The sequence below is a fragment of the Somniosus microcephalus genome, chromosome 14 (genome assembly GCF_052327205.1).
Source record: "Somniosus microcephalus isolate GS21.2 chromosome 14, FLI_Smic_1.0, whole genome shotgun sequence".
In the NCBI taxonomy this organism is placed as follows: Eukaryota; Metazoa; Chordata; class Chondrichthyes; order Squaliformes; family Somniosidae; genus Somniosus; species Somniosus microcephalus.
The window spans coordinates 8175877-8201638 of record NC_141000.1 but is presented as its reverse complement, the minus strand read 5'-3'; the positions used below and the strand labels follow the sequence as shown (position 1 = coordinate 8201638).

Here is a 25762-nt window from a genome sequence, read left to right as displayed (position 1 = left end):
TTTCTCTCTCCACAGATGCTGCCTGCCTGGTGAGTATTTCCAGCATTTTCTGTTTTTATTTTCAATACGAAAATGACACTGGTCGATGAACTCATCAAAAACACAAGACTGCTTCTCCAACTCCGCCCCGATCAGTTTGGACCGGATTCAGACCTGGGTTGCAGAGGTTGAAGGATGAGGCTGGAGCTTCACTGCGCCGCGCCACCCTGTCTCCGGTAAATCCAATTTATGGTTCATTAGCTTGATGGATGCATTCAACAGGTCACTCTTACATTTGCCGACACTCTTGAGTACGGGTGGGTTGAATTTCCGCAGGGGTTCTCCAGATCGAAATACTTTTAGCGGAAGAGATGTGGGAACGGCGTAAACAACTTTCGGTGCCATTTTTCTGGGGATTCAATGGCTCATCTGCCGAAGTTATGAAGGGAGATCGAGAGAACCCCCGGCAAAAATTCACCACCTTTCCGTTTACATTGTACTCAAAAGAAGCACATCAGAGTGATTTACATGTTTCAATGTCGGTGTCTATTCTCTAACTTTGAAGTGTTATTTATGCATCGCATATGCACCTTCTGTTCAAAGCCTGCACCGTTACAGATTAATGACTGCACTGTTCAACACCCTAGGGGCTTCTACTTAAAATGGATCATTTGTACGATTACAATAAAGTAACATCTTCATTCTGCTTCTAAATAGTGATTATAGCTTTTACTATATTTTAAAAAAAGGACACATTTAAATCTTGATAAGTCAAGATTTTCGTAATGTGATTTAAAAAATCACACAAAAACTCACCCGGCCTCGGTTACCGAGTTAGGAAATTTGTCCAGTTTTTTTTAATGGCTCGTCTCGCCAAGTTTCTAGCCTCTCCCTACAGCATTTCTCGTCTCCTTCCCTTCAATTCCTTCCTGGGATAGAGTTTCCTGGAGTCCATCTGCACTGGTACCTGGTGCAAGTGGCCATTATTCCCAGATAAGCCTTTCTGGAGAGAGTGTTTTTATGATCACAGGGGGGCATCACACGCACCCAAGCTTGCCCCATTCATGTCTATGGGTGTTGGACGGGACAGGGAGTTCCCAGGCCCTCAGTGAGACCCGATGTACTCTTTTTGTATGGACCATAAACAAATAAACTGTAACTTAAAAAAAAATTAAATGAAACTTAACAACTTAATTTAAAATTTGGTTGTCGGGGCTGATGATGCACTCCAGTCCCCACGGTGCCCACTGGCTGCGGAAGGCCTCTCGAGCGTGCCGGCGGACACCGCGTGCTCCGTCTCCAGGGCCACCCGGGCGCCAACATGGCTGCGGAAGAGAGGCAGACAGTCGGGCCGAACGACCCCCTCGACCGCCCGCTGCCTTGACCATGAGACCCGGTGTTTGGTCACCTCCCCGGCCGGAGTGGCGATTTCTGCAGCCTTCTTCCAAAGGGGATGGTGGGGTGGGGTGGGGTGGGGCAGCTGTGTCTTCTTTCCAGGAAGATCCCCTTCAACACCCCACAGCCAAGGCACTTTCGCCAGATTATCCAACATCCTTACTATGGGAGGTGCCCCAGATGCACCCTAAGTGGCACTGGAACCGGAAGTCAAATTAGGGAAGCTCCATCTCATCCCACAAAGTCCAGGATCAGCAGCAGGGGTTCCCGGCAGGCACATCTCGGCACTTGTACACAAATGTGCCCCATTGTGGATTTTCCAAGGCCTTCCTTTCTTAGATTGAATTCAGAGTTCTGAATAAGGAAGCATGGCCAAAACTAAATGATTACTCCATATTGCAATTCAGACCTCTGACTCCCCCATGGCCAGCAATGTGGAATGGGCCTAATCGTTTGGAAAGCGTGCACTATGCTACACTTGCAAGTTTTACTGCTGCATTTGTGTGAATGGTGGCCAATAAAAGCTTTTATACCAACAGTAAATTCTAGGCTATAATATTAATAGTGCTGAATGAAAAATGAAAAACAGTAAGTAACCATCACGAGAGCCTCTTGCAGTATACTTGGTGGTAACAGAATGGAATACACTATTGAGAAGCAAACATCAGATCAGAAAAACAAATGAGGAAAAGAATCCTGAATCAAATATTGAAGATGAAGCTACCAGAGTCTGACCCAATCTCTCCTCTCCATCAGATCAGAGATGAACAGAGAAGAGGAAGCAAAACCCTATCCACGGCCAAGTGAAATTTCTGAAAGAGGAACTAATAAGGTAGCTAAATGGCTGGAAAGACGGGTTCAAAAGATTGAACATTCTGGATACAACTATGTAATAATTTATCGCACAAAGTAATGAGTAATGTCTCATATTACAATACAGCAATATTATATTACAGGAATACTAATGTATGTAAAGGAAAATGAGTAAGAACAATTTAGTTCTAAATACTTTTTTGTTTAACTCATTCACAGGAAGTGGGTGCCACTGGCAAGGCCAGCATTTGATGCCCGTCCCTAATTGCCCTTGATAAGCTGATGATGGGTCTTCTTCTTGAGCCGCTGCAGTCCGTGTGGTGAAGGTGCTCCCACAGTGCTGTTAGGGAGGGAGTTCCAGAATTTTGACCCAGCGATGTTAAAGGAACGGCCGATATATGTCGAAGTCAGAATGGTGTGTGACTTGGAGGGGGAAGTTGGAGGTGACGGTGTTCCCATGCACCTGCTGCCCTTGCCCTTCGAGATGGTGGCGGTCACGGGTTTGGGAGTCATTGGCGAGTTACTGCAGTGCATCCTGTAAATGGAACGCTCTGTAGCCATGGTACGCTGGTGGCGGAGGGGGTGGATAAAGTGGCAATCAAGCAGGCTGCTTTGTCCTCGATAGTGTTGAGCTTCTTGAGTGTTGTTGCAGCTGCACCAATCTAAGCAAGTGGAGAGTATTCCATCACCTCCTGACTTGTGCCTTGTAGGTGGTGGAGAGTCAAATGTTTTTGTTTTGAAGAAAGAAATATGTAATAATCTATCAATCCAAGTGTAAGAAATTCATAGGCGTTCCCTCAATGTTGGAATTAAGCACAGTTAGGTTCAGAGTTGTCAGCCATGGCTCAGTGGTAGCACTCTCGCCTCTGGTTCAAATCCCACTCCAGAGACTTAAACGCATAAGCCAGGCTGACACTATTGAGGGAGTGCTGCACTGTCGAAGCTGCCAGCTTTTGGATGAGACATTAAGCTGAGGCCCGCCTTCCCTCTCAGGCGACGTAAAGGCACTATTTTGAAGAAAAGGAGGGGAGCTCTCCCCGGTATCCTGGTCAACATTTATCCCTCAACCAACATCACTATAGCAGATTATCTGCTCATTTATCTCATTGCTGTTTGTGGAAAGACCCAGGGAAAGAGCTCAGAGTGCAGCCCCCACAGTCTCTTCTAAATCGATACAAGGGCAAATCAAAATGAACCTGCAAAGTGCTGCTCAGTACTCAAAACTCCTTCACACAGCGTTGAATCTCTCCAGAAGTCTCTCTCTCTCTCTCAGAATGCGTGGAGCAAAAATGTCACCAACAAAAAAAGGCAGGAAGCGGTCGCCTTTAAATAGCGCTCCCCCAGTCCCTTCCCGACGGCAAAACGCTCCCCTCAACCTGTCGTTGCTAGCGGCAGGCGTTAAGGCAGGGGGCGCCACTCAATTTCCAGTCCGTGGCGCTACCGGGGCATTGCGCACTCGACTGACATCATGATCTGCCGACGCAGGAGATCGTGGTGGTAGTGTTTAGCGCCGCTGCAAAATGTCCGGTCAATTTCATGAGAGGCGTAGATATCGCCGCGCCCGGGCGCTAGTTGGTTTGCGCCCCATTAGCGCCCTCTTAAGGCACTAACGGGTGGCGCTACCAACTGAATTTTTCCCCCTGTGACTCTATGGAGTCAGATATAGGCAAGGCCAGGTAAGGACAGCAGTTTTCCTTGCCTAAAGGGCATTAATGAATCAGTTGGTTTTTACAACAATCCAATAGATTCATGGTCACATTTTTACTGATAGGGAGTTAAGAGGTAAATTAAAAAATAGGACCTCAAAGGTAGTAATCTCAGGATTGCTACCAGTGCCACGTGCTAGTCAGAGTAGAAATAGAAGGATATTTCAGCTGAATACGTGGCTAGAGGAATGGTGCGAGGGGGAGGGATTCAAATTCCTGGGACATTGGAACCGGTTCTGGGGGAGGTGGGACCAGTTCAAACCGGACGGTTTGCACCTGGGCAGGGCCGGGACCGATGTCCTAGGGGGAGTGTTTGCTAGTGCTCTGGGGGAGGGTTTAAACTAAAATGGCAGGTGGTTGGGAACCTGAGCAGGGAGACAGAGGAAAGGGAAACAAGGATAAAAGCAAAAGATAGAAAGGAGAAAAACAAAAGTGGCAGTCAGAGAAATCAACAGTTTAAATCAAACATGGCCACAGTAAATAATAATTCTAATAGGTCTAAGAGCGCTATGATGGGCCTTCAATAACCACAAAACTAGGAGTTATAGGCTTAAACAAGTTGGCTTTTAATCACTAAGATCAGAGCTAACATCTCAACACGCCGACTGGTTCACAGGAATGAGTCATACAGATCCTGGGATCTTTATGTAAGAGAAGTCAGGGGCGGAGCCAAGAGCCAAGACCTGGAACCTCCCAGGTTAGTCGGGAAAGAGGAAGTGAAACTATACACAGTGGGGGAGGGTAATATACATGAGTGCAAAACGAATACAGGATCAAGACAAACAGATTTCATTACATTCACCCCTTCTATAGATTTAGTCCATCGGGGTGATGTTTCTTAAAAGTTGGTATAAGTGAGCCTGTCAGGAGGTTTTGCAGTTCTCAGTGATCGGCGCAAAGCCGGTTGGGGTGCCTCTAGGGGAGTGGATTCTGGTTCCTCCACTGTCCGGGCCTCCGCAGTGTCTTCCAGGTTATCTGCAGTGTCCTCCAGGTTAAAGTTGGGTATTGTTACCTCTGGGCGTTCTGTCTCTTTGTACTGTAGGTCTTCATCGGGTAGTCTCCCATCGTCCTCTCCGCTCCCTGAGGGAGCGAGGTCTTTTATGGAAACAGTGCCCTCTCGCCTGTCAGAGTATTCGATATAGGCGTACTGAGGGTTTGCATGGAGGAGCTGTACCTTTTCCACAAGGGGGTCCGTTTTATGGCCTCTCACATGCTTCCGCAATAGTACTGTCCCCGGAGACGTCAGCCACGCGGGTAGAGATATGCCCGAGGTGGATTTCCAGGGGAAAACGAACATCTTTTCGTGAGGGGTAGCGTTAGTGGCAGTACATAACAGAGACCTTATGGAGTGGAGCACATCTGGGAGGACTTCCTGCCAGCGGGAGGTCGGAAGACCTTTTGACTTTAAGGCTAACGTGACAGCCTTCCAAACAGTAGCATTCTCCCTTTCCTCTTGCCCATTACCCCGGGGGTTGTAGCTAGTGGTTCTGCTAGTGGCTATCCTCTTTGAGAGCAAGAACTGGCGCAGCTCGTCACTCATGAATGACGTCCCCCTATCGCTGTGTATGTAGTTCGGCATGCCAAATATGCAGAATAGATTACAGAGACACTTGATGACCGTGGCACTAGTCATGTCTGGGCAGGGAATGGCGAAGGGGAAGCGGGAATATTCATCAATGGTATTGAGGAAGTATACGTTATGGTCGGCAGAGGGAAGGGGTCCCTTGAAGTCCAGACTTAGGCGCTCGAATGGCCGTGTGGCTTTGATAAGGTGTGCACGGTCAGGCCTGTAGAAACGAGGCTTGCATTCCGCACAGATGCAGCAGGCTCTGGTCATTGCCCCGACCTCCTCGATGGAGTGGGGCAGATTGCGGGACTTTATAAAATGGTATAGTCGGGTGACCCCTGGGTGACAGAGGTCGTTGTGGAGACCCTGTAATTTGTCCGTATGAATGCTGGCACACATTCCCCGCGATAGGGCGTCTGGGGGTTCATTAAGGGCTCCCGGCCTGTACATAATATCATAGTCGAACGTGGATAGTTCGATCCTCCACCTGAGTATTTTGTCATTCTTGATTTTCCCCCTTTGTTTGTTATTAAACATGAAAGCCACCGACTGCTGGTCGGTGAGCAGGGTGAAACATTTGCTGGCTAGGTAGTGTCTCCAGTGCCGCACTGCCTCCACTATAGCCTGTGCCTCCTTCTCGACAGAAGAGTGCCTGATTTCCGGTCCCTGGAGGGTTCGGGAGAAGAAGGCCACAGGTCTCCCAGCCTGATTGAGGGTCGCAGCTAAGGCAAAGTCTGACGCATCGCTTTCGACTTGAAAGGGAATGCATTCGTCCACTGCACACACTGCAGCCCTTTCAATGTCCTGTTTAATACTGGTGAAAGCCTCCCGAGCTTCAGCTGATAGTGGGAAGGACGTCGATTTAATGAGGGGTCGGGCCTTATCAGAGTAATTGGGCACCCATTGGGCATAATACGAAAAAAATCCCAGGCACCTTTTTAAAGCTTTGGGATTGTGTGGCAGGGGCAGTTCCTTTAGGGGGCGTAATCGGTCAGGGTCTGGTCCAATTACCCCATCTTCCACCACACAGCCGAGGATACAGAGACGGGTTGTGTTGAAGACACATTTGTCTTCGTTGTAGGTTAGATTCAGCTTTAGGGCAGTTTTTAAAAATCTCGCAAGATTTAGATCGTGGTCTTGCTGGTTGTGCCCGCAGATAGTGACATTGTCCAGATAGGGGTAGGTAGCTTGTAGTTTATTCTCGTCAACCATGCGGTCCATCTCACGTTGGAAGACCGAGACCCCATTTGTTACCCCGAAGGGCACTCTGAGAAAATGGTAGAGGCGCCCGTTCACCTCGAAGGCAGTGTATGGGCGGTCCTCCGTTCTAATGGGGAGCTGGTGATACGCGGATTTGAGGTCGATAGTCGAGAAGACTCAGTATTGCGCAATCTGGTTGACCATTTCTGATATGCGGGGTAAAGGGTAGGCGTCCAGCTGGGTATAAATATTAACAGTCTGGCTGTAGTCAATTACCATCCGTTTCTTTTCGCTATTTTTAACTATGACTACTTGGGCACGCCACGGGCTGGTACTGCATTCAATAATGCCTTCCCGCAGGAGTCTGTCCACTTCCGCCTTGATAAAGTGTCTGTCTTCCAGACTGTACCGTCTACTTTTGGTCGCTATGGGCCTACAGTTCGGAGTGAGATTAGCGAATAAAGAGGGCAGGCTGATTTTTAAGGTTGATAGGCCACAGACTGTGAGTGGCGGCTGGGACCCGCCATATGCTAGCGTGACACTTTCGTGGTGGCACTGGAAGTCCAGGCCCAAGATTACATTAACATAGAGTTCTGGCATCACGAGGAGTTTAAAATCCTTGTAGTCCGTGCCTTTTACAGTCAGTGTTACCACACAGTAGCCCAAAATGTCCGAAGTGTGGGGCTTAGCAGCCATAGCAATTCTGCTCCGTGTAGGGGTTACCGTTAATGAGTGCCGCCATACCAGGCTAGGGTAGATAAAACTCTCGGTACTCCCACAGTCAATTAAACATTTCGTTAAATTCCCGTTTACCTGTATGTCCATCATGGATTTTGTCAACGGGTGTGGCCTGGATTGATCCATCATGATCGAAGCCACTGTTGGGCCCTGGGCGGCCGTTGAGTCGGGAAAAGATGGCGGATCCCAAGATGGTGGCCCTCACGGCACGCACGAGGCGGTGACGGAGTTGGAAATCGGATTCCCCCTGCAGACTTTGCTAAAATGCCCCTTTTTCTTACATTTGAAGCATGTAGCGTCCTTCGCTGGGCATCGTTGTCTGGGGTGCTTGGCCTGGCCGCAGAAGTAGCATTTCGGGCCTCGAGACATTGCCGCTGTAGTAGGACTCCTGGGTGAACTTCTGTGTGGGGACTCCGGCGGCGTAGAGCTGGTCTGAGACCTGGATGGGGAAGATGGCTGATTCCAAGATGGCGGCCCCCTCGGCGCGCACGAGGCGGTGAGGGCCGCATGGCCGGAAGAATAAGAGTCAGAGTTTTTCTGGGCCATGTCCAGTGATCGCGCAGTGGCCACTGCCTTTTTTAAGTCCAGGACCTCCTTCTCCAGCAGTCTCTGCCGGATATAATTCAATTTGAGGCCCGTGATGAAGTAATCGCGGACCAATTCATCAGAGTACGCGTTGGCTGTCACGGCCTTGCAGTTACAGTCCCGGACCAGGTCCTTTAGGCCCTGTAAGAAATCATCCATTGATTCCTCTGGTCGCTGCCTGCGTGTAGCCAGCAGATGTCTGGCGTACACTTCGTGTACCGGCCTCTGGTATTGGGCCTTCAGGATAGTGATGGCCTCCGTGTAAGAGGCGGCGTCCTGGATGAACGAATAAATCCGATGACTTATGCGAGTAGTCAGTAGACTCAGCTTATCTACCTCGCTAGCGGATGAGGCCCCCGCAAAGAGTTCAAAGCATTTGAGCCAGTGTCCAAATTGATTTGATGCTTCAGCAGAATGTGGATCCAAGTCCAGACGCTCTGGTTTTAGGAGTCGATCCATCCTAGTATTCTTTAGTGATTAAAATTGATGGGCCTTCAATAACCACAAAACTAGAAGTTATAGACTTAAACAAGTTGGCTTTTAATCACTAAGATCAGAGCTAACATCTCAACACGCCGACTGGTTCACAGGAATGAGTCATACAGATCCTGGGATCTTTATGTAAGAGAAGTCAGGGGCGGAGCCACGAGCCAAGACCTGGAACCTCCCAGGTTAGTCGGGAAAGAGGAAGTGAAACTATACACAGTGGGGGAGGGTAATATACATGAGTGCAAAACGAATACAGGATCAAGACAAACAGATTTCATTACACGCTAAAAAAACAAGCCTGAAGGCCTTGTGTCTTAATGCGAGGAGCATTCATAATAAGGTGGATGAATTAGCTGCACAAATAGAGGTAAACGAATATGATTTGATTGGGATTACGGAAACATGGCTCCAGGGTGGCCAAGGCTGGGAACTCAACATCCAGGGGTATTCAATATTCAGGAAAGATAGGCAAAAAGGAAAGGGAGGTGGGGTAGCATTGCTGGTTCCAGAAGGGATTAACACAATTGTAAGGAAGGATATTAGCTCTGATGATGTGGAATCTGCACAGCACTGCACAGCACAGCTGCAAAGCCCTGCAGCGGGTAGTCAAAACTGCCCAACGCATTACCGGCACCCGGCTACCGACCATAGAACATATATATCAGAAACGCTGCCTACGGAGGGCACGGTCCATCATCAAAGACCCTACCCACCCCAGCCACAGTCTGTTCACCCTCCTACCATCTGGAAGACGCTACAGATGCATTCGCACCCGTACGACCAGATTTAGGAACAGCTTCTTTCCCAGGGCTGTCATCCTACTGAACTCCACAAATAAACACTAAAGCCTGCACATCTGCCGATGCACTTTATTATGGTCATATTTATGCTAATATATATGTACAAATGTATGTTGAAATGTTTAAGTGTCCTAATCCAAATTGTACACTCTCGGGAGCCGCAAGCCTACATTTCGTTGTACTGCACTTGTGCACTAACAATGACAATAAAAGTTGATTTGATTTGATTTTGATTTGGTATGGGTAGAACTGAGAAATACCAAGGGGCAGAAAACATTAGTGGGAGTGGTATATAGACCTCCAAACAGTAATGCGGAGGTTGGGGATGGCATTAAAAGGGAAATTAGAGAAGCGTGCAATAAGGGCACAGCAGTCATCATGGGTGACTTTAAGCTACATATAGATTGGGCTAACCAAATTAGTAACAATAATGTGGAGGAGGAATTCCTGGAGTGTTTACGGGATGATTTCCTGGACCAGTATGTCGAGGAACCAACCAGAGATCAGGCCATCTTAGACTGGGTATTATGTAACGAGAAAGGATTAATTAGCAATCTTGTTGTACGAGGCACCTTGGGTCGGAGCGATCATAATATGATCGAATTCTTCATTAATATGGAGAATGAAGTAGTTGACTCAGAGACTAGGATCCTGAATTTAAATAAAGGAAACTACGATGGTCTGAGGCGTGAGTTGGGTAGGATTGATTGGGGAATGTCACTCAAAGGGTTGACGGTGGATAGGCAATGGCAAACATTCAAAGACCGCATAGATGAACTACAGAATTTGTTCATCCCAGTTTGGCATAAAAATAAAACAAAAAAGGTGACTCAACCGTGGCTAACAAAGGAAATTAGGGATAGCATAAGATCCAAGGAGAGGACATATAAATTGGCCAGAAAAAGCAGTAAACCTGAGGATTGGGAGCAGTTTAGGATTCAACAAAGGAGGACAAAGGGCTTAATTAAGAAGGGGAAAATTGAATATAAGAGTAAGCTTGCAGGGAACATAAAAACTGACTGTAAAAGCTTTTATAGATATGTGAAGAGAAAAAGATTGGTGAAGTCAAGCGTGGGTCCCTTGCAGTCAGAATCAGGGGAATTTATAATGGGGAACAAAGAAATGGCAGGCCAATTAAATACATATTTTGCTTCAGTCTTCACAAAGGAAGACACAAAGGCCTAGAAATTCAGTTTGGGGCGGCCAGCTCGCTCGCGCCCAGAAAGTACCGCTGCGCGCGGAGCCACTTGCGCCCGCCGGAAATTCAGTTTCAGCGCCCCAACTCGAAGGCGGCCGCTATTCAAGGGTTTTGGCACCCCCGCTTGGGGCGCTGAAACTGAATATCGGCGCGCTAGGTGCCGCAGCGCCACCAGCTGCGGAGCGGCAGGCTGCGGTACTGCAGGCCTGCCTCCCTCTCTTAAGGGGGAGGTGCCTGCAACAGCGAGATTGCCGCTCGCTAGTGCCGGCAAATGAGCCCGGCACCACGGAGAAGTGCCGGGCTCCCGGAAAACAGCCGGCAATGCCGCGGGGGGGGGGGGTGGAGGAGGCCGGGGAAGGAGGTGCGGGCAGGCGGCCGCCGAAAAAGCGGCCGACCGCACCTCCGCCTTAACTCGCCCCACTAACGCTACAGGACGGCCCCGTTTTCTGATCGCTGTTTGCGGCCGCTGCGGAAGAGGCGGCCGCAACTAAATATGGCGGTCGGGCCGGTAGCGGGGCAGTAGTGGGGCATTGCGCACACTGATGACATCATCGGTGACGGCGCAGCGCTACTGGCTAACGCCGCCATTACCGCAGCGCTGAATATCAACGAAAGCTCAGCAAGTGGCGCAAAAGCCCTCTTTGGGCGAAAACTGGACGCAAAGCCTACTGAATTTCTAGCCCAAATAACCTCCCAGAGATGTCGGGGAACATAGGGTCTGATAAAAGGGAGGAACTGAAAGAAATCAGTATTTGTAAGGAAATGGTGTTAGGGAAATTGATGGGATTGAAGATGGATAAATCCCCAGGGCCTGATAATCTACATCCTTGGGTACTTAAGGAAGTGGCCCTAGAAATAGTAGATGCATTGCTGATCATCTTCCAACATTCGATGGAATCTGGAACAGTACCCATGGATTGGAGGGTAACTAATGTTCCCCACTATTCAAAAAAGGTGGTAGAGAGAAAACGGGGAATTACAGACTGGTAAGCCTGACATCGGTAGTGGGGAAAATGTTAGAGTCCATTATAAAAAATGTAATAGCAGAGCACTTGGAAAACAGTGACCGGATCGGACAAAGTCAACATGGATTTACAAAAGGTAAATCGTGCTTGACTAATCTACTGGAATTTTTTGAGGATGTAACTGGTAAAATAGATAAGGGAGAACCAGTGGATGTGGTGTATTTGGACTTTCAGAAGGCTTTTGATAAGGTCCCGCATAAGAGATTAGCATGTAAAGTTAAGGCACATGGGATTGGGGGCAAGGTATTGACTTGGATAGAGAACTGGTTGGCAGACAGAAAGCAAAGAGTTGGAATAAATGGATCTTTTTCCGAGTGGCAGGCAGTGACTAGTGGGGTACCGCAGGGATCGGTCCTTGGACCCCAGCTATTCACAATATATATTAATGATCTAGACAAAGGAACTAGATGTAATATCTCCAAATTTGCAGATGACAGAAAGCTGGGTGGGCGTGTGTGCTGTGAGGAGGATGCCAAGAAACTCCAGGATGATTTGGACAGGTTGGGTGATTGGGGAAAAGCATGGCAGATGCAATATAACATGGATAAATGTGAGGTTATCCACTTTGGTGGCAAAAACAGGAAGGCAGATTATTATCTGAATGGCAATAGATTGGGGGAAGGAGAAGTGCAACGAGACCTGGGTGTCCTTGTGCACCAGTCACTGAAGGTAAGCATGCAGGTGCAGCAGGCGGTTAAGAAGGCAAATGGTATGTTGGCCTTCGTAGCGAGAGGGTTTGAGTACAGGAACAAGGATGTCTTGCTGCAGTTGTACAGGGCCTTGGTGAGACCACATCTGGAGTATTGTGTGCAGTTTTGGTCGCCTTATCTGAGGAAGGATGTTCTTGCCATGGAGGGAGTGCAGCGAAGATTCACCAGGCTGATACCTGGGATGGCAGGAATGACGTATGGGGAGAGATTGGGACGATTGGGCTTGTACTCGCTGGAGTTTAGAAGAATGAGAGGGGATCTCATTGAAACTTATAAAATTTTGACAGGACTGGACAGACTAGATGCAGGAAGGATGTTCCCGATGGCCGGGGAGTCCAGAACCAGGGGTCACAGTCTAAGGATAAGGGGTAGGCCATTTAGGACATAAATGAGGAGGAATTTCTTCACCCAGAGAGTGGTGAACCTGTGGAATTCTCTACCACAGAAGGCAGTAGAGGCCAATTCATTAAATATATTCAAGAAGGAGTTGGATATATTTCTTAAGGCTAAAGGGATCAAGGAGTATGGGGAGAAAGCAGGGACAGGGTACTGAAATTGGATGATCAGCCATGATCGCATTAAATGGCGGAGCAGGCTAGAGGGGCCGAATGGCCTACCCCTGCTCCTATCTTCTATGTTTCTATGATACCAGCTTTTTATCTCCAGATTTATTTATTTAACTGAATTGAAATGGTGGGATTTGAACTTGCGTTATCTGAATCATTACACAACCACTAGGCTGACTATTTCTGGAAATAAATAGTTTCTTCATGTCTCTCATAAGTTCAATCAATAGCTAACACCTTTGCCTTTGATGGCTCCACCTTATTGAGCTATTGACAATCTTGGCCTCACTATCTCCACTGATTTCAAATGGAACTCCTGTCTCCTTCAGTGCGAAAGCAGTCTCCAAAAGGTTCAGTTTCCTCTTTCATGTCAAAATGTATGAACTGAGCTCTACAAAGTCTATCCAAGATTTAAATGCTGCTCTGATAGCGAGGAACACTCTTCTCTTACAATCCTGGATAAGATACAAAATAACTTCTTGTTATTCAGTGCACAATCCTACTTTCAGCCGAGCCTCCAACCTCTCGTCTCTTCATTGCAGGCTTCTTTTTGTCTCTTCCTATTTTAACTCAGTGTCACTGCAGTCAGTGTTTTTTCTCCTATTCTTGCTGAGCTCTAAATATGTCCTCTTAATCCACAAAGTCTTAAAATAAAGGTTCAACCATGGTGTCACTTAATCATTACTTCCCCATTTACTCATCTTCTCTCAGTCTTTTCAACCTCGCCGATCCTCTCCATGGTGAACCTGGAGGCACAGATCATCCATGATCTAATTGAATGGCAGAACAGGTTTGAGGGGCTGAATGGCTTATCCCTGTTCCTATGAACCTAGGTTCTTCACCTGGGGATATTCAATATTAAAATGGTTCAACCACACTTTTGGAGCTGTATACAGGAAGCCTATGGTATGTCTGGAGTGGGAGTGCTTGATGGTCTAGTCCCATCATGACCACTGTCAATAGGCATAAAGGATATAAACAAGATCCATAAAATCAGTGTTGCAGAGTGCCTAAACGTAACTTCTCAGGAAATGAAAAACAGCACTTATTTTGTTAGAAATAACAACAGAAAATGCTGGAAAAACTCAGGCCAGGCAACATCCGTGGAGAGAAATAGAGTCAACGTTTCGGGTCAAAACCCTTTGTCAAGACTGAAAAAACACAGGAAATGAAACAAATTAAAAGGCCAGTTTGGAGGCTGGGAGAGAACAAAAGAGAAGTGAAGAGACATTAAGAGGCATTCAAAACGAGACGAGATGGTGATGGGACTAGTGGAGACAAAAGACGGCTCTCGATTAGGTGTGAAATGCGCTGGCAGAATGAGGGACAGCTGCCATGTGGGAGAGAAAAAAAAGGGGGGGCCAAAACAAAGATGTGGATAAAAAATATAAGTAAAAATGTAATGGGGGCCAAGGTTATGATCTGAAATTGTTGAACTCGATATTGACTTATTTTGTTAGCTTCTGCCAGCAACCTCCCTTTATTACTTGAAATATATATGACCATATTCAAAACAGGTAACCACGGAAAGTTTTACTGGGGAGTTAACTTGAGTTATTTAGCTTAACTACTCCTGGATAAAGTCTATTGTTTATATGCAAGTTCAAAGAATAAAAGTCAAGTCAATTGTATTGGGCCAGAAATTCCAGGCCAGAAGCGTGAGTACGGTCGGGTTACTCACGCATCTGGCCGTTGGAAATGCCGGCGTTCAGCAGGAACAGCGCATGCGGGGAACACCGGCATTTCCAGACCCGAGGTCTATTCACAGCGCGTGCGACTGCACAGGCAGCGCCTGCGCAGTGAACTTTGTAGATTTCACTGATGGATTCAGTGAGGGTAAGTCCCTAGAACTTACACTTGAAAAAAGCAAGTGTAAAGTTGTTCATTGGCTGGGGAAGGAGATATATTTTATGGAGGAGTTTATGAAATGCAATATTTAGGTTTGGGAAAGGGAGGGAAGTTATTTTAAGAAATTTTAAGTAAGTTTTAAACTTTAATTTTTTTTTAAACGGGTTTTCAGAACGGTAGGTAGAAGGAGCAATTGTGGCTGTGTGAATGGAATGTGAGAATGAGTTATGTATGTATGTCCACATATATTCCTTTACGTATATGTATGTATGTTTTATATTCCTTTACTAATGTGTATGAATGTATATTTTTAATTATGATTTTCCAATAAGTTACTTTCTCTGAAAGTCATAATTAAATAATACATTCATACACATAAGTAAAGGAATGTATACATAACACGCAAAGGAATATATACAGACATACATACTTTCAGAAGCTCCACGATAAGAAATATCTTCCTCCGCAGCCTCTGGAGCAACTGTACCCATGCTTTTTTCATGTGTAAGTTGTAATGACTGGACCTCACTGAAAGCATTAATGAAAGCGGCGAATTATACTGCGCACGCGCTGCCTGTGCAGTCGCACGCGTTCTGCCTCTGAACCCCTTCGTTCAGAGGACAGGAAATGCCGGTTTTCCCCACATGCACTGTGCATGCTGAAAAGCGGCATTTCATCCGGCCAGATGCGTAAGTACCCCGACCGTACTAGCGCATTTGGAAGGGAATTACTGGGCCAACATTTTACATGTCAATAAAATAAAAAATTTAACAATTGCACGACTTGCCCCCTCGCATCTGCGACTGAGGTTCCAAGGAGGTGCATTGCGCAAGAGGTCATCATCGTACGTATCCTCACACCGTTCCCTTTGGGGAACTGTATGAAGTGGTGGACGGATTTATGGCCGTGATTAACGCTCATTCCGTGACCGTAACCATCTTTGAACCAGCCATTAGGGTGGTTAGTCCTATGGCGGGAGGGTTTTACGGGCTCCCACAACCCATCTGAGGGGGGGGCCACCAACACCCACGGACGCAAGTATCCCGCTGGATGTCCACCCAGAATTTAAAGTTGGAGCTCCGACTCCACTTGCTGGGACTGTCTGGAGTGGGGTTCAAAACCCTACTCCTTCTGGCCCAGCGGCGGGGATGCTTACTGCTACGCAAAAGGCCCACTCCGCACAAAAGGTGACACCCATACGTTTCCTGCGCCTTTTCCCTCCCCGTGACTGGAGCCCTATGCTGCCATTTCACGTTGCTAATTGGATTGGGCCTTTGTCATAGCGGTAGGATCCCCGCCGCTGGGCCAGATCAGGGTAGGGTTTCGAACCCCGCTCCAGACAGTCCCGGCAAGTGGAGTCGGAGCTCCGGCTCTAAATTCTGGGTTGACATCCAGTGGGATATTTGCGTCCGTGGATGTGGGTGGCCCCCCCCTCCTTGTATAGCTTGTGGGAGCCCGTAAAACCCTCCCGCCATAGGACTAACCGCCCTAATGGCTGGTTCAAAGATGGTTACGGTCACGGAATGAGCGTTAATCATGGCCATAAATCCTTCCACCACTTCATACAGTTCCCCAAAGGGAACAGTGTGAAGACACGTATGACGATGACATTGCTAAATAAATAAATGGAATTTAAAAAATTCTTTTAGGGCTTTTAAAAGTCTTTAAATTGCTTTAATTCTCTTTAAAACTACTTCAGATTACTCAAAATAATGTAAACATTTTAAAAAGTTTATAAAAGTTACCAAAATCTTCAAAAAACTTCCAAAAACCTATTTAAACTGCTGCTTTGCATGTAAAAATCCTTAGCAGCTTGACAGAAACATTGGGGGCGTGTCCAGTGAAACTGAGACCTCAAGGGGCGTGTCTCACTTACACTGCACGCTCCTGGCTTCGCACTGGCTGCACTCCTGGGCGGCGTGACGTCATACGCTGCCCGGGAATGTGCTTTCTATTTCTGCAAGTTCAGGCGTCCCAGAAGCTGATCGGCACGAGCGCGGGGTAAGTGCAAATACGGGGCTTGCACGCGCTGCAAGCCCCGTTCTGGAATTTCTGGGCCATTAAATACAAAATCTGAAAATCCGATGTAATTACACAGTAAGTATTCGGCAACACCTCCCAAACCCGCGGCCACTACCACCTAGAAGGACAAGGGCAGAAGAGACATTGGACTACCATCACCTCCAAGTTCCCCTCCAAGTCACACACCACCCTGACTTGGACATATATCCCTGTTCCTTTATCGTCGCTGGGTCAAAATCCTGGAACTCTCTCCCTAACAGCACTGTGGGTGTACCTTCACCACACGGACTGCAGCGGTTCAAGGTGGCGGCTCACCACCACCTTCATAAAAGGGATGGGCAATAAAGGCTGGCCTTGCCAGTGACACCCATGTCCTGAGAATGAATTTTAAAAAGGAGCAGGTTTTTTGGCTAATATACATCTGTGCAACCGATTTGATTGCAACCATATACAAATGGTTGTTTTCTGAACAGAAGTATCCTGCTAAATAAATGACTATTTTGATTGTTGCAAAAGGCAGGGATACTGGTCTTTCTGACAGGTAATTTTTATAATATGCTCATTTTTTTCCTGCTCATAGAAGTGGACTAACTAGTCCTGAAAAGAAGTCCTTTATTTCAGTCTGCGCAATCCCATGAAGAGCTCTTCTCTCATTGCTCTCTGGTGCAGTAGAATCTCTGTCTACAGAGCAGTAGTGATTCCCGCCCTCCTGAATGCCTCAGAGACATGGACCATGTACAGCAGGCACCTCAAAGCACTGGAGAGGTACCACCAATGCTGCCTCCGCAAGATCCTACAAATTCATTGGCAGGAGAGGCTTACCAACGTCAGTGTTCTCGCTCAGGCCAACATCCCCAGCATCAAAGCTCTGACCACACTCGACCAGCTCCGATGGACGGGCCACATCATCCGCATGCCTGATACGAGACTCCCAAAACAAGCGCTCTACTCGGAGCTCTGACACGTCAGGAGAGCCCCAGGTGGGCAGAGGAAATGCTTCAAGGACACCCTCAAAGCCTCCTTGAAAAAGTGCAACATCCCCACCGACACCTGGGAATCCCTGGCCCAAGACTGCACAAAGTGGAGGAGAAGCACCCGGGAAGGCGCCGAACACCTCGAGTCTCTTCGCCAGGAGCAAGCGGAAGCCAAGCGCAAACAGCGCAAGGTGCGCACGTCAACCCAAGCACCCCACCCACCCGCCCCTTCAACCACCGTCTGCCCCACCTGTGACAGAGACTGTAGGTCCCGCATTGGACTCATCAGTCACCTGAGAACTCATTTTTAATGTGGAAGCAAGTCATCCTCGGTTCTGAATACTGCCTAAGAAGGAGAAGAAGAGGAGAATTTCTGTATTCATTTTACCCAGCAGTTACTTCAAACCAACACGTTTATGGGAAGACTTGTCATCATTACAAAGACCCCAGAGCAAACTTATCAGAAAAGAGTTCCACATTCTTATTGTAAGGAACATCTTTTCCACAATTTCAGTGAGGAGAAATAAGCAGCAAGCATTAGGACAACACAGCACTGCTGCAAGAGAGATCAAATTGAAGTTTTTAAGATAACGACGGGAATTGACAAAGTTAATGCAGGTAAATTATTCACTATTGCAAATGGTTCAAATAGCAGAGACACCAATTTAAAACTTATGAAATCAGCAGTAAGATAAGTCATTCAAAATTGTTATCACTTAAAGGGTATGAAGATGGAATAAGTTACCAGGAAAATCCATTGAAGGTAGTCAGCATAAATGGGTTCAAGAGACAGCGAGGTAAAGTCTCTTAAAAGAGAGAAGAAATTGAAGGCCATGGTGAGAAGATGGTAGGTTGGGGGTGGGGGGGGGGGTGCGGAGTTGATCTATCAAGAGTTTGGTCTTAATAGCCTTTTTCTGTTCTTGAAAATCATTACGTTCTTATGACAGAAGCATAACCAGTGCTGGAGAGTTGGAACTTAATAGTTGACTTACACTTACAGTGTACAGATGACATCTGCACTTTAATAATTCCAAGCTGGCGAAACAGCTTTTTGACCTATTGCCTGTAATCTGCTGTTGTCCTTTTAAATGAAAAAAAAAGTAAATCAAATTGTTGTTTTGAAATGGATGCTGAGTGTGCTGAACTATCCAACCTGAATTTCGATATGAATCCTAAGGGAGTTAATAATGACACAACATCCACTTAAAACAATGAAGCCACAAAATGCACCAGAGGTTCATAGGCCAGTCTGCAATGTAATCATGGCAGCAAAACATAATGATCAGTATAACCTAATCAAGAAAATAAATTGAAATTTAATTTGACTCAATCTAATACATTTACTTTTAAATAAGATCAAGTCTTTTTTAAAGGGGTAGAAATGCCCTCTTTTTCAAATCAAGAGGTAAAATGTGAGGCGAAGTGGCGGCAAAAAATCAGATCATAAAAATCATTTGCACTTTTCAAAGCTACTGCTATATACATTTTCTTCGTTATCCTTCCTCCTCATCTTTCCATCTGCCTGGTCTCTGTACAAGACTTACACATTTCTTCCATTTTATCTCTCAGTTTTTGTTCTTACAGGCAAGAACAGATTGCAATTAACATTCATTACTATTAGCAATGAATGCCAAATCTGGCAGAAACACAGATGATGGCTAGCCAAGAAGACAAAGAATCACCAAATGAAGGGGACAAGTTAGAGAACTGGGTTGAGAAAACGTAGAGGCCGCAGCGCAGGAGATGTGCAGAATAACATTACAGCTTAAAAACAGACTACATGGGAAAAAATGTTCCATTTTATTCTACAAATGACTGAATAAATAATATTTCATTCTGGCAAGATAACATTTTAATGCTGAAATCATGTAATTGTACATTTCTGTAACTGTCTTTCAATGGTTAGTTGTAGCACAAAAAAGGAAGGTAGAAATGTAATTAAATGCACAATGAGTTCTGAGCTATTCCCATGAATTTCCTTTCATGACTATCATCCATCTGCTTTTGCCTGTAATAATAAAAGCAGACAAGAAATGAAAAGTCGGATAAAATATAACAAAAAGCGAATCTGGATGTCTTTAGTACTTCAGGGTGCATTTTACAATTAAAGGCAAAAGGATGAGGCTGATATTTTTCATAATTTTCAACAGCAAGATGACTGTTGATAATTTCTATTTTTGAAGGTGTTTTGTAATTAGCATGCCAAAATGGAGAAAAACATTGCTGATGTTTGATTAGCAGCTGTTTCATTAACATCCCATCTGAGCCTGAAACATTTATTCATCTCCCTCTGCTTTTTGGTACTGTAGTTTATTTTATTTTTTTCATGTTTTCCCATTCCATAATCTGCCTCCAGCATATACTTCATAGGCTAAAACCAGGCTTCCACCAGTGCTGCTCTTTAGCCAGCCACAAGGTTGCTCTTCCCTAATGGGGAAGTACTTATCCTCCGCTAGGCACTCCCCATCGTAACATGGTTTGAGTAAAAAATTCACCATGGGGTCTCTCAGTTGTGAACTTGTAGCCCTCCATTCCAATTGCACACCCTTCCCACCTCCAATGAGCTATATCAACCACGCTGTGCCCCCCAAACATGTCTTATCATGTTTCACCCCTCTTCCATCCTTCGGTTCCTCCAGATGATTCATTGTTCTGCAATTAAAAGGATGGGAAGCTGATCTGTTTCCAAATCTCTGCCGATATATTTTTGAATCATCTGCTAGGAAAATAACTGCAGTGGCATTCCTTCACCGCTGCCTCCCGAGGAAGCGCCCTCAATAATTGCCATTTTGCACCTCCCCCATACAGCTCAGCTCAGATCAGGAACTCCAGCTGCTGGGATGTTCACGACAGTTTTTTTCCCCTTGGGCAAGGACCCTCCACCACTGCCACTCGGTGCCTCTTCCACACAGCTCAACTGAGATCAGGAACTCGTCACATAAGAAAGAGATCCTGTGTACATCCAGTCCACCATGCAGCCTACTAACGGTGCCGTGGTGTTTATCTCATGGACAACACAAATTCAGAGGGATTTATTCAACACTATTAATCACTACCCTCTTTTCAAAAGCCAAGCCAGATAGCTCATATGAACACACAACTAACCAACCACTCTGCCATTAATAACGTCCCTCTCCTGAATAGCAAACAGGTCAAGCAATGGTCATGCCCATCTATCTGAATGTCTATGTGAAAATGTCAGAAGCAACATAACTCAGGAATGGCTCCATAGATCTAATATAAATGTTTATGGACAACTCTCCCATGAGAATTAGATTATTTGATTGCCAATTTATTTTCTTTTGGATTAAAAAAAATAATTTTAAAAAGGTGGCAGCAACACTCAAAATTCCGATTTAAAAAAAGGCAGTAATGAACTGTGGGTGATCTGTTTTAATTGCAAAAATTTTTGGCATTATCTTTAATATTAATACATTTCATAAATGGAAAATCGCATCCTTTTAATATGTTACCTAAAAGAATAATTTTAGTGTCTATGATATTAAAAAAGAAAAAATACAGAAGTTCCCCAATTTCATATTATGGTAGGATTTGGACACGACATACACTAAAAGGGAACTAACAACAGAAAATGCTGGAATAACTCAGCAGGTCAGGCAACATCCGTGGAGAGAAAATAGAGTCAACGTTTCGGGTCGAAACCCTTTGTCAAGACTGAAAAAGCACAGGGAATGAAACAGATTAAAAGGCCAGGCTGGGAGAGAACAAAAGAGAAGTGAAGAGACATTAAGAGGTATTCAAAACGAGACGAGATGGTGATAGGACTGGTGGAGACAAAAGACGGCTGTAGATTAGGTGTGAAATGCGCTGGCAGACAGCTGCCATGTGGGAGAGCTGTCTCCCATTCTGCCAGCGCATTTCACACCTAATCTAGAGCCGTCTTTTGTCTCCACTAGTCCTATCACCATCTCGTCTAGTTTTGAATACCTCTTAATGTCTCTTCACTTCTCTTTTGTTCTCTCCCAGCCCGGCCTTTCAATCTATTTCATTTCCTGTGCTTTTCCAGTCTTGACAAAGGGTTTGACCCAAATCGTTGACTCTATTTCTCTCTCTCCACGGATGTTGCCTGACCTGCTGAGTTTTTCCAGCATTTTCTGTTGTTATTTCGGATTTCCAGCATCCGCAGTATTTTGCTATCGTACACTAAAAGGGTGTGAGGCACTGATCGACTTCATTCTGGAGTTCTCAGTCCTGCTATTGATCAGGTCACACCACCCCAGCCCCTCAACAGTTTCCCTGCCAGTGAGGAACTGCAAAGGAGCGGGCCTTGCTGCTGACTTTTATTACCAGACAAGTGCTGAATAAACTAGCTCATCACAGGGGAAAAAACCTGAAAATCATCTCAATCGAATGTCTGTGTGTTCGATTTAATTGACGAAGGGGACGCCAGATCCGACAATGTTGAGTGGAAGCCACCCAACTGCCCCACAGTATTTGGATGGATTCTTGTTTCAGGACAATCTTGGGAGGCAAGCACTCAGACCAAGCATTTCTGAGAAAGGATTACAGGCCACTGCTCAACCCGCTTGGGAAAAGATTTAAAACATGTTATCAACTATGATCAAAGAAAGCGTCCAATCAACATCTGTGTCAGGAGAGTTCGAAGTTGGTAAATGGGGCATGTTAATTGGAAACTGAGCCATGTGGAGCACCTTAGATTATGGGGAACGATTGAGGAGAGAGATGACTGATATTCCACAGATTTACTCAGGGTAAATCCGGGAGGTACGATGCTTTAAGGATCAAGAAATCATTGAGGTTTAATTGAGACACAGGCTCGGCGACCTTTTTCCGGTAGCGGTCAATATCTGTAACAGGTGAACTCGGCGAGAAATGCAGCCGCCACCTGGACCCCCCAAACCAGTCGATCTCACGGTAAATGCTGCAGCTACAGCCGTTTAATTGAAATGTGTGGCCACACTAACTCGGGACTTGGACACATTTCCTCGCTCTGAACCAGCTCCTGAAAGACACCTGTCAATTGGCCAATTGCTGAATTCTGTCTTCAGCTCAACTGCAGTGTGCTGAACATCCCAGACCTTTCTAATGCAATCAACTGGAAGAGAAGCAGCATTCCGGTGGCACACACAGAAACATCCTCATTTGAAAAAAGAAAACAGAACTATTCCAGTACAGGGGGCAGTGCTTGTTCAGGATTGTGCGTTAAAGCGATCCCTGAATCCAAAGACATGACTACATTCACAATCCATCAGGCTAGACCTGGTTCTTAGTGTAATCTGCATCCTCCTGAGCTGAAGCAGCTGGAGCCGGGTCCCAAAGCGGATCGGACAAAGGCAAAAATCAACTCAACGCCGCTGACATGTTCTCAACTTTCCAAGTCAGACACGGGCGCTTTCGGTGTTAATAGTTCGCCGCTTTATCTGCTTACACCAATCCCAGTTCCAACAGGCTCACAAACACACACACTTTATTCTCATTTCCATCCAACACAAAAATCACTGAAGTTACTAAAAAGCCTAGAAAACACGGCCGGTGGGCGCATTCATTCATCACAATAAGCGGGAAACGTTGAATGAAGCCAAGTCAGCAGAAACTTACCGATCCTGAGGACTTGTTGAGAACTCTGCGAGGGCACGGTGAAGATATACAGCAACAAGCAAAGTGCAGCTTTTGTATTTCCAAATAACACGTTCGGATCGCAGCACATGGTTATTCCCATCGCCTCTCTCTCTCTCTCTCTAAATCAGAGAGTATTTGTTGGGATCCAGCACTCGGCGACTCTTCCCCCATTCCATGGTAGGTTAGTTAGTTACACTGCTGAACAGAGCCCCCAGTCGAGTGATCCGAGGCTTCCTCCCCTGCTCACTGCACCAAACACACACTCACACACACACTCGGCTCTGAGTCGGCAAAAAAATAAATACCCACCCAGCCCCCCAGCCCGTCCCTGCCGGAGCTGGAGCCGGAGCCGGAGCCGGGGCTGGCGAGCGCTGTGCCCCGCGGGGTTAGCGCCGCCGGCTGGGCGCCAGGAATCGGCGGCGGTGGGTGTGTGTGGAACGGCGCACGATCGGACAGCACTCGTCTCGCCGCAACATCCGAGCTCACTGCTCACCCAGCCGGCGACTTGCACACCAGCAAGAACCAGGGGATCCGCCAGAGAGAGAGAGAGAGAGAATTCCCAACCTCACATCTCATCCTCATTCCCACCAGTGACGCTGCTGGTCCCAGATCGCCAGTCAGACCTTTACACTGAGGAATGACGCTGTGACCGAGCTGGAATTAAACTCTCAACCTGCTGTCAACTTGTTTTTAAAAGTCTTTCTTGTTGCCCCTGTATAGAAATACCTGCCTCTGTCCAACAATAATTAATAGTTGCGTTTAATCTGACATTTACTTTTCTGGCCCCCACATGACACAGTACTCCTGAGGTTATCTCCAGTCTTCCTGGGCAGGGCGGTGAATGGCCCCAAATCCTTTTTTAAATGATTTCTGACCATTGCAGTTCAAACCAATTGAAAGAATACAACAGTCAGCCTGAACCCCCAAGCGCGGTTCCCAGTCTTCCTGCACAATTCTCACTCAGCCATGCCAAGCACCACTTTAGTTTATGTTTGAGTTCAATGTTCTGTAACAGTTCGCCGCACTCAACCAGATCGGTTTTGATCACTCGGCACGTTTTTTCGCAAGATGAATGTTTGCGCTCCGGGTTTGAACCCGTTTAGGTTTCGGTCGCTGCTTCCAAACACCTCCCGGAAGTTCTGGTCACTGCTCATACTTGAACTTTGCGGTGTTAAAGTCATTTTAACCGGTAACATTGGCTTTCTGCGCGGTTGGGGTTATTGTGAGCGAGGTGCGGGTGTATTGGCTACCAGATTCCACCAGCTGGGAGTCGCAGCTTCGAAACTGCTGTGTTTTTTCCGAATGCTGAATGTGCGGGATGTTGTTGCATAAAATGTACATATTCCTTGAACACAATTCGATTCTTGGTTCCTCGGGATATCACCAGCAACCGGTTGTTACTCCAAGTCTGGTAATGAATTTTTAATGTTTAATTTTTCCTGTAATGTTCACTTTCTGTCAAATATTTCTTCTAACCTAGTTAGTGAACAATTATTTTAAAAGCAAACTGATTTTTTTTTCGTACATGTTAGCTGTCTTTTCAATTCCATAACATGAAAGAACTAACATCTCTCCTGATGTTGGAACCAAAAGGTTTTCTCACCGCCTGGCGTGAACTGAAAGCATTCACTGTGGACAGAAGCCCCTTCCGCATTCACCTCCTTTCATAGCTTCGTGCATTTCGTGGATTCCTGATCTGGTTCGCCCCAGTCATTGTCACTCGTGTGTTGTGTGTATTTGTGTGTGTTGTGTGTGTTGTGTTGTGTGTGTTTGTATGTGTTGTGTGTTGTGTATGTGTGTGTTGTGTGTGTGTTGTGTGTATGTGTGTGTTGTGTGTATGTGTGTGTGGTGTGTGTGTTGTGTGTATGTGTGTGTGTTGTGTGTGTTGTGTGTATGTGTGTGTTGTGTATGTATGTGTGTTGTGTTGTGTGCGTGTGTTGTGTGTGTTGTGTGTATGTGTGTGTTGTGTGTATGTTGTGTGTTTGTGTGTGTGTGTGTTGTGTGTGTGTGTGTGTTGTGTGTGTGTGTTGTGTGTTTGTGTATGTGTGTGTTGTTTGTGTATGTGTGTGTTGTGTGTTTGTGTATGTGTGTGTTGTGTGTGTGTGTTGTGTGTTTGTGTATGTGTGTGTTGTGTGTTTGTGTATGTGTGTGTTGTGTGTGTGTGTTGTGTGTTTGTGTATGTGTGTGTTGTGTGTGTGTGTTGTGTGTGGTTTGTGTGTGTGTGTTGTGTGTATGTGTGTTGTGTGTATGTGTGTGTTGTGTGTATGTGTGTGTTGTTTGTGTATGTGTGTGTTGTGTGTTTGTGTATGTGTGTGTTGTGTGTGTGTGTTGTGTGTTTGTGTATGTGTGTGTTGTGTGTTTGTGTATGTGTGTGTTGTGTGTGTGTGTTGTGTGTGGTTTGTGTGTGTGTGTGTTGTGTGTATGTGTGTTGTGTGTATGTGTGTGTTGTGTGTATGTGTGTGTTGTGTGTGTGTGTTGTGTGTGTGTTGTGTGTGTGTGTGTTGTGTGTATGTGTGTTGTGTGTATGTGTGTTGTGTGTTTGTGTA

At 46.1% G+C, this 25762-nt stretch overlaps 1 protein-coding gene across 2 annotated transcripts in view; it reads right to left on the bottom strand.

Moving 5' to 3' along the window:
• grik1a (glutamate receptor, ionotropic, kainate 1a) overlaps nt 1–24850 on the bottom strand; it is a 434840-nt gene extending 409990 nt beyond the window's left edge. The window contains exon 1 of one of the 2 annotated variants that reach the window (XM_086006203.1): nt 23196–24850. In XM_086006203.1, the coding sequence (XP_085862329.1) occupies nt 23196–23316 (121 nt within the window). In that variant the 5' untranslated portion in view covers nt 23317–24850. The remainder of the gene's footprint in view (nt 1–23195) is intronic. The other variant, XM_086006202.1, reaches the window with a different exon arrangement.
• Between the last annotated feature and the right edge of the window lie 912 nt (nt 24851–25762).